Source organism: Montipora capricornis, chromosome 14 (genome assembly GCF_036669925.1).
Source record: "Montipora capricornis isolate CH-2021 chromosome 14, ASM3666992v2, whole genome shotgun sequence".
NCBI classification, from domain to species: domain Eukaryota; kingdom Metazoa; phylum Cnidaria; class Anthozoa; order Scleractinia; family Acroporidae; genus Montipora; species Montipora capricornis.
In genome coordinates, this window is record NC_090896.1 from 6,609,308 (window position 1) to 6,624,210 (window position 14,903).

The following is a 14,903-nucleotide window of genomic DNA, read 5'->3' on the forward strand; positions in this document are numbered from 1 at the left end:
ACTTGGAACATCAAGTTGAGAAATGCATAGACAATCGATTTCACATTTGCCACGTGTGCTCGAGTTATAATACCCATTTGAAGGCATTGAGATTTCAGGTAAGTTAAATACATTGGGATTGATGCTCGGAATATCTGTTCAATGCATAAGACGTTTTTGTGATGACGATGTTGATTTGCATTATTAGCAGTTTGATGGAAACCTGATATCAACAGTTGTTTTGGAGACAACAAGAAAAATTGTAATTGCAGCAAGTCAAAGGTTATCAGGAAAACTAACAAATGATCATGATGCGAGGAGAGAGGTGCATCAGAAATTTGAGGCAATAGAGCGTGACCTCAAAAACAAGCATTGAATCCTCTCATCAACCCACTGAGACAAGTCCCCAGGAGAACAGTGTTCCTCTTGTAAGTGGTGCCCTGCAGTATTGCCCCTTCAAACGCCACTGAACCCCTTTCCACCTGCATTTAACTCAAGCTCAGTACCTAGACCTGAACCGTGTAGCCCCTTCGATCCTTGGCAACCTGTAAATGGTACAACAAATGAGGAAAACTCTCACAATATCCAAGGAGTGATGGCCCCACCCAAAGTGCGACTAGTGAGGATCCACGCAATTGACTAGCTAACAACCTATCTCAGTGACGTCTCCAAGACTCTCTACCTCTTCCAGAACAAGATATGTTTCACGGCAACCTGCTTCATGATCCCACTTGGTTGAAGGTTTTAGAAACTACAATAGAGGGTCAGACAGAAAAGGTTTCCCAACGACTATAAAACCTTGGGAAGAACACAGCTGGAGAACCAAACTGAATAAGCTTACTGACAGGCAAAGAATATCCTAGCAGATTTATTTGGCAATCCTTTCCTCGTAGCAGATGCCTACAGAAAGAAGATAAAATAAATTTTGGCCAAATTAAAACAATCCCCTTGATGGCACAGGCCTTCAAAAGTTCATAGATTCCCTGACTCATTGCAAAATGGCTACCAAAGAGATAAATACCTGAAGGTATTAGATGACTTGGACAAAAAACCAAAATGTGGTTATATAGTTCCTAGCTACATGATTGACCGTTAGAGTCCTGAGGTACACAACAAGAACTGCAAAGAGGAAAATCACGGTAAAAGAATGCTATTAAGAGAGGAAAAACCTATCCTCCTTTAAAGTCTTCCGTGAGTTCATTGCAAGGGAAGAGAGAATTGCCTGTAAACCCGTGGTGATGGCAAGTTCCCGAAGAGGAAAAGGGAATAGAGAAGTTTTAACAAAAAGGGAAGATCCTATAATATAAGAAAGTACACCAATAAGGCCAGGCCCTTTGCCACGGGCTGCGGAGAAGTGAAGGAAACTGTCATTGTGTAGGAATGCCCATGATCTTGAAAAGTATGAACAGTTCTCAAAGATGTCTTTGACAGAACAAGGAGTTCGCAAAATTGAAGGCACTTTGTCTGGTTGTCGAAGATGGGATCAAGTGAAGGACTGTAGAAGAAGGAACGTATGCAAGACTTGCAATATCTTTCATCCAAAATGCCTGTACAGCAACGTTACCAAGATAGAACATCAAAGGGAGCCAAAGGACACCCGAGAAGCTAAAAAGGGGGACAAGCAGAAGCCACCTCACCCTGCATGGAAGTCTTTTGATACCAACAACCTCACTGGGATACTGTACTGCTTTCGCCAAAAGAAATTTGCATTGATAGGCAACATTCAGGGAATGTTTCACAAAGTGAAGATTAACCCAAAGTTCTGTAATTTCCTAAGATTCCTGTGGTGGGAAAATGAAGAGTTCAAAGGGGAGCCAACAGAATCCCGCATAACTGTTCAACTTTTTGGCGCCACCTCATCAACTGGCTGAGCAAACGTCACTCTTAAAGCAACTACAGACCACTATGAATCACAGTGTGCCAAGGAAACAGCAGAATTTATAAGAGAGAATTTCTATGTTGAAAATGGACTAATGTTGGTACCATCAGAAGAGCAAGCAAAATGAGACTCTAACATGTTGCGTCACCAGGGTGGTTTCCGCATTCACCAGTTTATTTCAAATAGCAAAGACATTGTTAACTCTGTCCCTCTGAAGGATCAAGCAAAGGACAAAAGAGATTCTCTACTTGTCAACCAAGATCTTGTCATCCTATCTCAGCAACGTCTGCAAGGCTCTTTACCTCTTCCAGAACCAGTAACAACAACATTCTGTGCTGGACTTCATCAGTTTCCTGCATTGTAAGGTTGGACAAAGAGAAAAAAGCGTCACGGCATCGTTTTCACATGACTAGATTCAAGAGTAGTCCACTTGGAAGTATCCAACAGTTTATAAACAAACTCCTTCCTGCTTCAGAGGATGATGTGCTGTACCCAGTGTGCCCGCTGAGATCAGATCAACATACAAATTTCAACGGAGCAAGAAATGAGTTACAACAAGCCATCACAGCACAACTGCACGAGAAGATTCGACAAGAGTTAACGAAGAACAATTGTAACTGAATAAAGTTCAAGTTGAACGTCCCACATGCTAATCACATGTGTGGCGCCTGGAAGTGACAGATTCACACAGTGCAGAATGTGGCAGCATCTCCTCTTTCAAAGCATGGATCTCAACTTGACAATGAGAAGCTTAGAACGTTTATGGTGGAAGCTGAAGGCATAGGTAATTGCCGGCTGTTGACTTCTGATACGCTGAATTCACCTGACATACCTCAAATACTGACACCCATCAGTCTCCTCACCATGAAGTCCACAATCATTTAACCCCCTCCCGGTGACTTCTAACGAGAGATTTGTGCTCAAAGGTGGCACAAAGTCCAGTACCGAGCCAACGAATTCTGGATCAGTGGAAGAAGGAATATTAGCAATCGCTGCAGCCATGAAAAATGGATTTCCTCGATGATGACCGGCGTCCAGGATTATACCATAACGAGTTAGAGTAAGAAAATAATTTAATAATTAATTAATAACAGTTTGTTTATCCATGGTAAACATTCAGAGAGCTCAAGAACTCATTCAACATGAGTCCGTGCATTCCAGATTGAATTGGAATTCGGCAGTGTTGGTTTTTCTGGAGAGGGGAAAACCGGAGAACCTGGAGAAAAACCTCTTGGAGAAAGGAGAGAACCAATAAAACAACCAACACACATATCACACCCAGGCCACATTGGTGAGAGGTGAGTGCTCTCATGGGTGCGCCACCCATGCGCTATGACAAGAAGACGTCTGCCCTTTGCTTTATGCTGTTAGCAGCAAACACAAATCCAAAATTACACTTGGACACATAAGGGTCTATAGTACTCTTCACTAGAATTGTCTTTTACAAAAAGAAAAAAAAACCCGAAAGACAAACGTGGAACAAAAGCTGAAACACCGCAAAAGCTAAAATGAATTTCACAAGAGCTCCTTACCAGATGATGGAACAGGGATGTCTTCATTTCTTTGGATGTGTGTAAGAACGGCCATAATTTCTACATATGCCTGCAAAGGACGAGGTGCTTTAGTGTAATTCTTTAAAAGGGCAAACAACTCAAAGGCAGGAATAACGCACAAAGTTTTACTACTCTTGAGATCAAACACGTTGAAATTTTCCAAAGATTTGAAACTACATGTAATCCTAATGGAAAATGGTTTGTAGTTCCTGACAAGAGAGTAGCCCAAATTAGCTAGTTATCAAAGATTCAAGGAGGCTCATGGACCGATTTAACTTTAAAGGAATATCAAGGAACAAGTGACTGGCAAGTTCGAATACGTGGTCTAGTGGGAATCTAGGTACCAAAATGGACAGCAATAACGTTGATCCATGCTCACCTCTTCTGCATCTTCTTGCGAGCCATCCAGCAGCACATAGAGGAGAACATGGGGCAGCAAGAACAATGCCGTTTTCACGTCATGCTGAAAGCGATAGATTTTGACAAATATCCAGAAATGAAGAGAATTAAACAGACGCCCAATTTTTCTACGTAGTGTCTCATTACCTACAGGCATTTGTTACCTGTTTCCAACAACAAGGAACAGTAAGTGTTGAGTTTGCAGTATTTTTTAGATTACGGAACATGCAAATCTAGCTGTCTATCTTTACTTGAAGGGTACATTTTAAGAGACACTTTGTGACATTATCTGTTCTAGACACAAATGACAGGACACTTCCTGACGCTTATTAAAATTAGCGCATTTCATTGCACATTGATTTAATGTTAAAGTAACGTTAATTATATAAAGCCAGTATTTTCAGTGATGAGAGAGTTATTAAGACCGAACTTGCTTATATGTCAATTCCCAATAACTATTTTATTAACTCACAATTTCTTTTACAATAATAATGATTGCTTTCAGAATAAAAAATGGACACTTGAAACCTTGCAATGCAATGAAGACAAGTGAAGTCACAATTCACTTTCATTGCAATTGTAGTAGTACATGTATGTACATAACACATGGGCCGTCTTTTCTGCGTTGGACTAGTGTGAAGGGTTTCCCTTTCTAACCGATAAATCAAGCAATGGATTTCAGAAAAACAACACTTAAGTTGCACAAAATGGTCTCACCTTAAAAATTTTGCTGCATGCTAGGAACATGTGAGATGGTTTTGTGCTCTTTACCTTTGTGGAAAAAAACGACTTGCTTTATGAAAAAGTCACAAAGCATAAAGCTTTATAATTCTAGGATGTTATTGGCAGGTCATGACAAACGACCTACCTTATTATAGGAAATTCGTGTTCATTTAAGTTGCGCCAATATACCATATTCGTATTCTCAGTATTGGACTGGAACTAGCTTGCAATGGAGGCTAATGTGGGGGAATCTTTTCAGATGCAAATCCTTTTTAATATATTCTCCCGCATTAGCCGCCATTGCAAGCTAGTTCCAGTTCAATACTGAGAATACAAAGATGGTCTATTTCAGTCGCGTAACTTTCCAATACCTTAATTTCATGGTCCTACAATAAGCTATTACTTAGAGGAAATATAAGAGCAGTTGCTCAAATTGTCCAGCTAAGTACGAAGATCACTTCTCAATTTCGACCTCCCGGCATTTTTGACTCTGTATAGTTATTTCTGGAGGTCAATACCTATATTACAAAATATTTATTTGTAAGTGTAATTGTAATATGCTAGGTACAATAAAACATGTTGCTGTTGTTGTTGTCACTATAAACCCGCACTTCACACATACACATCTTTTTTTCACCGAGTCCTTTCACTGGAACACATGAGCCCAAAACATTGACCTGCTTCCAACTGAGTGGTTTCATAGCTCAGTTGGTGGAGTGTGACACCAGCATTGCAGAGGTTGTTGTTTTGAATCCCAGTAAAGCTGCCTGGGCGTTTTGGGGTGTCTAAAAATTGACCAGCCACGTGTGAGGATCATTTCTAAATTTCCGCTTTTCCTATTATGAATATTCTTCCTCACTTTGATTGCCTAATGCAATTCACACTTCACTGTCACTCCAAACCTTAGTGGTCATATATGAAGTCCATGTGCCAACCCATTCATTAAATGATCTTCCTTTTGCACTTTTGTAGATTGGTTTGGGAAGGCGAGACCAGTTGGTTGTGGTCGAACTGAGGTATCTGTCAAGGAAACATACCATGAAAAGCAATCAACTGGTCGCCTTGTCAACAAATAAATGCAAACTAAATACATGTAAACTGCAAGAGTAAAGGGGTGAATTAAAACAATCTTGCCATTACGTTCTCTTGAAAGCAAAAAAGCAAATTAACCATGAAAAATTTATAAAGCCTACTTCGAATATAAATGTGGTCGAAGAAGTTCCTGGATATGTTCTGGAAATTTCTTCCACAGTTGGTAACCAACCCTATGGAACAAAACCACACAGGCAAACTTCTATTAGCGGCCATTAATTTCAGGGATACAGGAAGATGCTCGAAATAAAGTGATCCTAGAAGGAGGGTCAACCTAGTGCCATGGTTTCTGTTTGGATTTTCTGGACGATCTTCTACACGTACATTTATCCATGAACATGTAAACTAAATTCACTTTATAGGTCCCAGCACTGGGATATGACAGAAAAGGCAACAATAAAGTTAGAAAATGCAAGTTGAAGAAATATTTATTTGGGAATAAAACGAAAGAAAGCGTCACGCTTTTCGCTACTCGAGGACTATTACTAATAGTCCTCTAGTAGCGTAGCCAATCAAAATGCAGGATTTGCATTAGTCCACTAGTTGGGTGATACTAATATGTCGATATTATTGTGGCATCCCAAACAACTTAACACTTCTCATACATTTGACAGGTTCCTTCAATGAAAGGTATATCGACTTTGCCAGGGATAAAACAGAAGTACGACAGCCTACCACGAAAATATCAAACACTGAAGCATCCTTCAAAATTGAAATAGTTTCATGTCAATTTATTTTTGACACCCCAACGCCTATTAAGTCCAATGCTTTCAAGGAACGGACGCAATGGGTAAAACCGTTAACAAGTTTTAATTGCTCATACTTACCCATCTTTCTTAGATTCACTGCACTCGTAGGTTAATAATACTTCTTGGATAGCATATGCTGAGCAATCCTAAGGGAAATTTATCGACAGTTATTTAAGGTTTTTGAGGTCAGAGACAACTGGTTACTTTGAACTGGACTCACCTGCGCTCTTGTATCATGTGCAGCGAGAAAAGCTTGAACAAGCAGGTTTATGAGCTCAACAGCAAATTCTGGATCATCACAACCACTCTATATGAAAAAAAAGGTTTCTTTAGTGCAGCTAATAGTATGTGCATGGACTTGGAAAGTGATCACGAAACTTCTGAGGAAGACAACAACAATAATGATGACAATGATACAGAGAACTACGATGAAAACGACAGAGGTCATGATGACGAGAAGGAGGAGGTTGCCAAATAATAGTGATGACTTTGATGAAGGCGATGATGATAATGAAAAACATAAAGAGAATGGCCAGGATTACAATAACAATGACAGCTGTAACAATATTAAAATAGTTCTTGGCAAACAGGCACCTTTTGAGGATTTTGGAGGAACTGCGGAGGGGGGACCTTCACTTCAGTAAAACAATGTGGAATACCAGTCCACTCAAATTGCAGGGACAGTGATATTTGAACAAGGCCACAGCATCAAAGGATCACCCAGATTACATGCATGTGGTGTCTGGTCTACTTTGATAGCATTCATATTTGCACAACTTGTATAACGGAACCCAATAGGCCTGAACTTAAAGCTCGGACTTACCCAGAATACAAATTTTGAGAGAAATATACCACTAAGACTGTATGACCATTTAAACACTCGAAAATTCCATACTTTAATTAATTTTACCAAGGAAGAGCTTTTGCTTTTCGAAAGGCAAAGAAATATATAGCATACCTTGAGCAGATTCTCCTGAAGTTGGCTTAAATTATCATAATTGCTTTCCGCAGACAATGTTGGAGCTATTGCTCATGGTAACAAATCTGATCCAACCAATGGCACAATAAACACATCTGCTAACTATTAGTCGATAGTCGACTGTTGGTTGATTGTCGACCAACACATCACTCACCAACAACCTTTGAAGTTCCCATAACACATCCGTAAAGTGTTGGTGGCATGCCGGTAGCATGTGGTGATAAATTTTCTTACACAATAACTTTCTTGTTGCGTGTCCGCGATGTGTCAACCAATGCATTGGTTGGATCAGATTTGTGACCATAACCAACACATCTGAGTTCTTTCTTGTCTGTTTTGTTCCCAAACCGTTTTCCACGTTTAACAACATCCTTGCCACCACTGTCACTTTACTCGTTTGGTTTTAATTTCAGTCTTGGAAAGTGGCTCAGGCACCGGGGAGGAAAAATCTCAGAACAGAGACAACAGTTTTGAATGTTCAGATTCAAGTGTAGATTGCTCATCAAATCTCAGTGAAAGCATTCATTCTGGGGGGTCCTCTGATGAATTTAATGAATAATTTATTCTCAACATCGGTCTGAAGGAGGCAAAGCCATCTACAGTTCTGTACGAATGATACTGGCAAGGTTCTGTTCAATTACTTTAAAAAGTGTTACATGTACCTCAAACACTGTCTGTTCATCTACAGGATCATGTGTGAGTTTATCAAGCCTACAAAAGTAAGGAAAGATGCACTAAATCCTCCAATACATGATCAAAGAAGATCCCAACAATGGAAACGAAACATCTAAACCGGGCTGCAAAACAAAAAGTTTACCTCTCCTAAAGATGACAGGAGGTCTTTTGAGAGAACATTGTTGAAAGCGAAATTGAAAGAGTTGTGAGGGTGCAAAAGGTATTTTGATGCTTTGGCTTCTAAAGTTAACAAGTGGTTTCCAAAAGCTATTTCTCAATTTCACCCATTGGTCCAACCTTCTTAAGGGACTCTATTTACCCAAGAAAACACAAACATCTTATGAGTTTGCTAATGAAAGGAATTCGTCTTAAACACCAACGAACATTTTTTCGGACATTGTGACATCTGCAATTGACTATTGACTGTAAACGTTTACTCAGCAACCAACAGACTTGCTTGCATGGGCAACCTTATAATGAAACGAAACACTGATGTCACAAAGCTTGAAATAATGGAGTTCTTCATGTAACAAGCTACATATATCTATCTTCTTGAATACGAGCTCAAACAAGTGTGAAAGAATCTGAAAGAACGAAACCTCACTATGAAAAAGTCATTAAATTTCATGGTCTCTGCACGCCCTGTTCTACTCTCTAAGGCCATTTGCAAGGATTTGTTCCAGTTTTTGCAATCATTGCCATAAACGATCTAATTCATTTCATTTTTTCAAGGGAAGGTTGATCACAATCCTTGTTTCATTCCATCTTTTGTTGCAGCCACCATACTAAATTTTAAGAAAAAGTAACATAGTAGGATACAATTGCGTGTGTTCGGATGACAAGGTGTACAAGTTAAACTGACCTGCCAGGATCAACAGCACCCAGCTCACCAAGACATTCAGCAACCAATACCTTCGATTCTGGGTCATTCTTATGACAGCTGGACATCAGCTTGCAACAACAAAAATTGAAGTAATTGTCAAACCACACATTAACTTTGTTGCTGCAAAGCTATTTAAACTGATGTTTCAAAAGGTTGTTGCTCCTTTTAAAAACCTGCCTTCCAGCAGGCTTTAAAAATGTTCCTTTACATAAATAAATTGGAGAAAAAAAAAACCTTCAAGGTCGAATTCTTTATTCAATGTGTATTAACATTGACAACCGCATTGCAAGCATAATTAACTTACTGTACCACCATACCAAAAGTCTTCCCTTGCTTCAAAACGCTAAAATTTGGCAACAACGTTTAATTGAAGATACGAGACAGTGATTACCTTCTTGGCTACTAAGGAAACCATCTCCCGAGACTTTGGGAGGAGAAGTGAACTCAACCAATGAGAGAAACTGATTCTTTTCTGATTTTAGAAGGTATGAACTTTCATGTACTTAAAAGGCAGAAGGAATTCAGCCTCGAACAGGATACAATCTCATGACCGTGCAAATATGTGGAAACTAAAACACTCCTAGAATCATCAATACCGCCACTACATCTGGGAACCGAGTGGCATATCTTTTGTATGTAAAACGAGTGGTCAAAATTAAGCACATGGTTGGAAATGCTGTTATGATTTCCCTGTCTTTACATTGGAAAATTAGTTACACTGCAACACGGTGCATGTGTGATTCCATGCACATCAGGGTGTCCTATAGCCTCTTTGATGAGTTTGTTGGTTCTCTTCTCTGCACCGAGAGGTTTTCTCTGGGTACTCCGGTTTCCCCTCTCCTCAAAAACCAAAACTTGACTTGATTTGTGTTAATTGTTAATTTCAATTTACAGTGTCCCCAATTAGTGCTCCAGCGCTAGAACGACTAGACACTTAAATAAAGTTCCTTTCTTCCTTTCCTTTCTTTCCTTTATCCTCTTCAAATGTGAACGAAGGAAATAGCTTTTTCCTTTCCCCTGAAGTGGCTTGACATGTCTTGATGCAATACATTCCAGTGGCTGACATGGAGCTCCGATGCTGCCCTCTATCTTGTGAAAATGAAGTGTTGTCGTACAATGACTAACATCTAACATCATTAGGCGTGGAAAAAAATGATTGGCTGAACACTTTTTATTCCATAAGCGATGAATGATTAACCAAAATTCTATCGCAACCGATCAAAAGCGAGCCAATTTTCTTTCACCCAATCAGCAACCAAATTATGTTTGTCATCCAATCAGAGGAGGATTCTCGACACCGAATGAGAAGCCAAGCCCAGGTCTATAGACTACGTTTCCTCGAGTGTAGGGCCTTGCCTGGTGGTGCTGGAGCAAAACCAATGGCACCGCAGGATGCGCAATTGGATCGCGCATGTTCCTCGAAGGGTCAGGGGGACGCAGCTCAAAACGACGGGAAGATATTGTCCAAAAAAATCACTATTTCCATTGAGTGTAGGGCCTTCCCCGGGGCGTGCTGTTCACGTTCATGTTCATGCTCATCCTCTTCTTCATCATCATCATCCTCATTATCACCTGTGATGATTTCCTTGTCTTTACAGTTGAAAATTACATTTACTCTGTTACATGGTGCACCTGTGATTTCATGCATGTACTCCAAATACCGTTTGGAATGTTTTTGTTTTAACCCATCTGTCATTTCTGGTTCGATGTCACTCTATAACATCAGGGTTTCCTATAGCTTCCTTGATGATTTCCTTTGTCCTCTTCAAACCTGAAATAGCTTTTTTCTTTCCCCTGAAGTGGTTTGACATGTCTTGATGCAATATGTTCCAGTGACTGACACGGAGCTCCATTGCTGCCCTTCGTCTTGTGAAAATGAAGTCTTGGCATTTAGTGCAATATCTCTATATCATACGATGACTGACATGGAAAGTTGAAATGTTTTTGTTTTAACCCCTTTGTCCCTACTGGTTTGATGTCGCTTTACAACATCAGCCTCTTTGATGAGTTCCTTTATCCTCTTCAAATCTGAACTAAGGAAATAGCTTGTTCCTTTCCCCTGAAGTAGTCTGACATGTCTTGATGTTCAGATTTAAAGAGGATAAAGGAACTCAGCAAAGAGGCTATAGAACACCCTGACGTTATAAAGCAACATTGACCCATAACGAGAAGCCAAGCTCAGGTTTATATAGACACCCATCACTACTCCCGCCGTTTAATATCCTCCATCCATAACATACATGTAGCTGACTGGATAGCTCAGTTGGAAGAGCAAGTGCAGCACACTTGCAAGGTCAAGGGTCTGAAACCTGTTCAGGCCTGAATTTCTTCAGGCCCCTGCAACTGCTGAAGTTGCTTATTAAACTGCGATGGTCTTTCCAAATTTCATTTCATGATTCTTTTTTGAAAGGACCAAGTTCTGAGTTAATATTGGGAACAAGATAACAAAAACAAATTTCAAAAGGTAAGACGGCTCTATCTAGTTTAAACATTAACTTTGTGATGCTGGAATTCTGTTTCAATGCTGAGCCACGATCAATCAGTAGCATTAAAAGAAATTGCAATTAAGATCAATAAAATCATTTTCAGAAGAGCACAGGTTAGTTTTACTGCATGGGAACGCCAAGACCCTTTCGTCTTACCACGCTAATGATCTGTGGGATGATAGGATCAACTGTTTCATTACTGAGGACATAGCCATGAAGTGTAGCCTGAAAACAAAGGACACACTGTCAGTGAATTTTTCGTTTAATCTGTTTTCCCAGTTCAAAATTTGATGATGCATCAAAATTCAAACGGTTAAAATTGAATGGAAACCCATCTATAACTCTACATTTGTATATATTTAACATAAATTCAACTTATTATTTTAAACTCTCCAAAAACGCCTAAGAGAAGACAGTAAGGGCCCTTTTTGAAAGAACAACAACTCGTAAGTAAGTTTTGCCAATTTTCTTTAAACAGTGACTTAAAGGGAATTTTAGTCAATTCTATACTCACCATCCTTTGCTGTTACATTCAATAGCACAAGCATGTAAGATTGTGGTCTTTGAGAACAATAGTGGATCCCTATTTTCAGGTCCTTATGGGCGTGGGAGGCACGGTGGCCTCATGGTTTGTGCGCTCGACTCCGAATCGAGTGGTCCGGGTTCAGGGCCTGGCCGGGAACATTGCGTTGTGTTCTTGGGCAAAACACTTTACTCTCACGGTGCCTCTCTCCACCCAGGTGTATAAATGGGTACCGGCGTAATGCTGGGGGTAACCCTGCGATGGACTAGCATCCCATCCGGGGGGAAGAATAAATACTCCTACTCGCTTAATGCTACTGAAACCGGAGATAAGCGCCGGCCTGATGGGCCTTCTGGCTCGTAAGCAGTGACTTTACTTTTTTTTTTACTTTATGGGCGCAAATGTTACATTCAAGGGCGGGTCTTGCTACATAAAAAGATGGATAGAGCTATCTGTCAGATAAGTCGCTAACTAGGAAATAGCTAGGTGACATCAAAACCAAGTGAGTTATCCACTACATAGTAGTGACATATGCAGAGGAAAGCCCAATCAACCTGAGCCTAAACTATACAATGGGGCCTAGACTATAATGGAAAAACCCATACACTGTTAAGTCCACGTCACCTGGTTATCGTGAAGTAACTGCTTCAATTTTGTCAATGCATGCTTTTGCACATCTGTACTCTCATGAGCCACACCTTTCAGCGATTGTCGCAGTTGGTCTTGCAATCCCATTTTCTTGGAGGCATTTCCACTCGAAGACCTAAGAACGGCACTCACTCTACGAAGCTGTGGAATGTCAGGAAGAAAGTAGATCTCATGAAAGTAATCCTTTGCATAAGCTTTGTTCTCCACAATTAGAAAATGAAAAATCGGAGTAACTCTTGCAGGCAGTTTGTTTAAGTATGGTAGCAGAGTGACAACAATTTGACTCAACATGGGACCAAGGCTTGAAAGTTCAACGTTTCGGACAAAACTATCCCATGCATCACATGAAAGCTCTGGGAAACCCTTGTCCTGAAAACGAAGACACAGTCGAAGGATACCCATAACTTTCACACGGACTGTGGTGATGAATTTCCGGCCCATTACTTGCATCAGCTTGGTCAGACTTTCCAGAGCTAACTGTTTTTCTTCCAAGTCAGTGTTTGTTAGGAGTACTGAGTTGTAGAAGGCAAGGATACCAAGAAGTCTGGATTGCAGAAAGTTTGCCTTTGGACCAAAAGATGATGTTGGTTAAAAATAGCATACAGGGATGCCCTTGACAATAATCTTACTGAGAAAACGTTATGATGGGAAAGGAAAACAGAAATACAATAATTCCAAAAGGCAGGCCTAGGCCTGTTGTCAGTTTCAAATGAAACTTGTGAGTAAGAACAAAATAATGCTAATTTCTTCCAGTTTTAATTGCTGTATGCAAATTTTCTAAGCAGGCAAACCAGTTTGTATTTTAAGGGACTGCTTGAGGTTCTTAGTAACCAAACTACAAACCTGCAGCCCCCACGTTTTGAAATGAAGACATCTTCCCCTGAATATCACACAATTTAACAGGATTTCGCCCAAACAGACGATTAGAGGTTCAGTGATAATCTGAAGAAATTTTGGCTATATAAATTGATATAAGCAGAAACCCATAAGGGTTGAAACGTGTAACACGTTCACATCTTCGGAATATTCAGTGCGAACTGATTGGTTGAATGTTTCAGTGCTAAGTACCATATTTGGAAACCCCTCGCTCTTGTTGTTCCAAATATGGTACTTCGCAAATTGAATATTCAGAAGCTTGTTTCCCAGCACACAAGGGGCTGTTACACATTTCAACCCTTATAGGTTCTGATATAAGTTAATACAGTAGTTGCAACTGGCTAATACATGTACTTCACCATATCGTACCAAATGTTGAGTGGTTTGCAGATCCTTTGGCCCAGTGTATGTGTCATCCTTGGATGCCAACATGGCTAACCCGCTAAACACTTTGTTATAGCTGACACTGAGATATAATAAGAGCTGATTGTATACACTCTGTCCTTCTGCTCGTAACAGACTTCCCAGTTCCACATCTGTCTCTTTCTGAAATATAGATGATGAAAAAGTCAAGTGTACTATTGGCTATGGGCGTATTTATACCATGGCCTTCACAGGTAGAATACGCTATTCTGTGGTTTTCATTGAGGGAGGGAAATGGGGTGCAGGGATGCGTAGTGGAGAGAGAACTCGTCTCCCACCAATGTGGCCTAGGGGCTGTTTCTCGAAAGTCCCGAAACTTTACGGCCCATTTTCGGGTGTCATAATTCCCTTTATAACTCAAGAACGGAGAGCATTTAATTCGTCAAACTTCATAGTTATTGTTCTTTTTGTTACCTTGAAAACATGTTCAGAGATCAGCTTTCCAAAACAAGCGGTTGGCAGTTTCAGAAATGGCTTTTCGAGCCCAAAAAAGTTTTCGGGACTTTCGAGAAACAGGCCCCTAGGTCCGATTCCCAGTTTGTTGGTTCTCAACTCTGCAACAAGAGGTTTTTCTCCGGGAACTCCGGTTTTCCCCTCTCCTCAAAAACCATCAATTGGTTTGACTTGATTTGCATTTATAAATAATTATTATTGTTGATTTCAGTTTACAGTATCCCCAATTAGTGCTACAGGACTAGAACGACTAGAGACTGAAAGGAAGTTCCTTTCCTTTCCTTTCCTTTTCCTTTTTCTTTCAACTTAGGGAGAAACAACAACAACAAGCTTTATTACCAAAATAAAAAAAGTTAAAGTTTACAATACCGGTAATTTATAATATATTAATACAAAAAAAGGTAATGTTTAATCAGGATAACTAAAAAGCTAATCGAGCTGAGTAAAACTAAGTAATGTTTATATAGAGGAGGTACATGTAGGGTGGCACTAAAGCATGAGTAAATCAATTCATTAGACAATAAAAAGAAACGAAAAAAATAAAATATCAAGACCTAGGAGAATCTGAGCCCACTTCTGGAAA

At 40.0% G+C, this 14,903-nt stretch overlaps 1 protein-coding gene across 2 annotated transcripts in view; it reads right to left on the reverse strand.

Annotated features, from left to right (window-relative positions):
- Positions 1–14,903, reverse strand: part of LOC138033501 (serine/threonine-protein kinase ATR-like) — a 118,613-nt gene that overhangs the window by 52,297 nt on the left and 51,413 nt on the right. For both annotated transcript variants that reach the window (XM_068881253.1, XM_068881254.1), the window contains exons 22-33: positions 13,814–13,990; positions 12,545–13,132; positions 11,554–11,622; positions 8,891–8,979; positions 8,016–8,064; positions 6,595–6,681; positions 6,453–6,520; positions 5,727–5,798; positions 5,436–5,553; positions 4,528–4,581; positions 3,791–3,874; positions 3,391–3,460 (exon numbers count right to left, since the gene is read on the reverse strand). In XM_068881253.1, the coding sequence (XP_068737354.1) occupies positions 3,391–3,460; positions 3,791–3,874; positions 4,528–4,581; positions 5,436–5,553; positions 5,727–5,798; positions 6,453–6,520; positions 6,595–6,681; positions 8,016–8,064; positions 8,891–8,979; positions 11,554–11,622; positions 12,545–13,132; positions 13,814–13,990 (1,525 nt within the window). The remainder of the gene's footprint in view (positions 1–3,390; positions 3,461–3,790; positions 3,875–4,527; positions 4,582–5,435; positions 5,554–5,726; positions 5,799–6,452; positions 6,521–6,594; positions 6,682–8,015; positions 8,065–8,890; positions 8,980–11,553; positions 11,623–12,544; positions 13,133–13,813; positions 13,991–14,903) is intronic.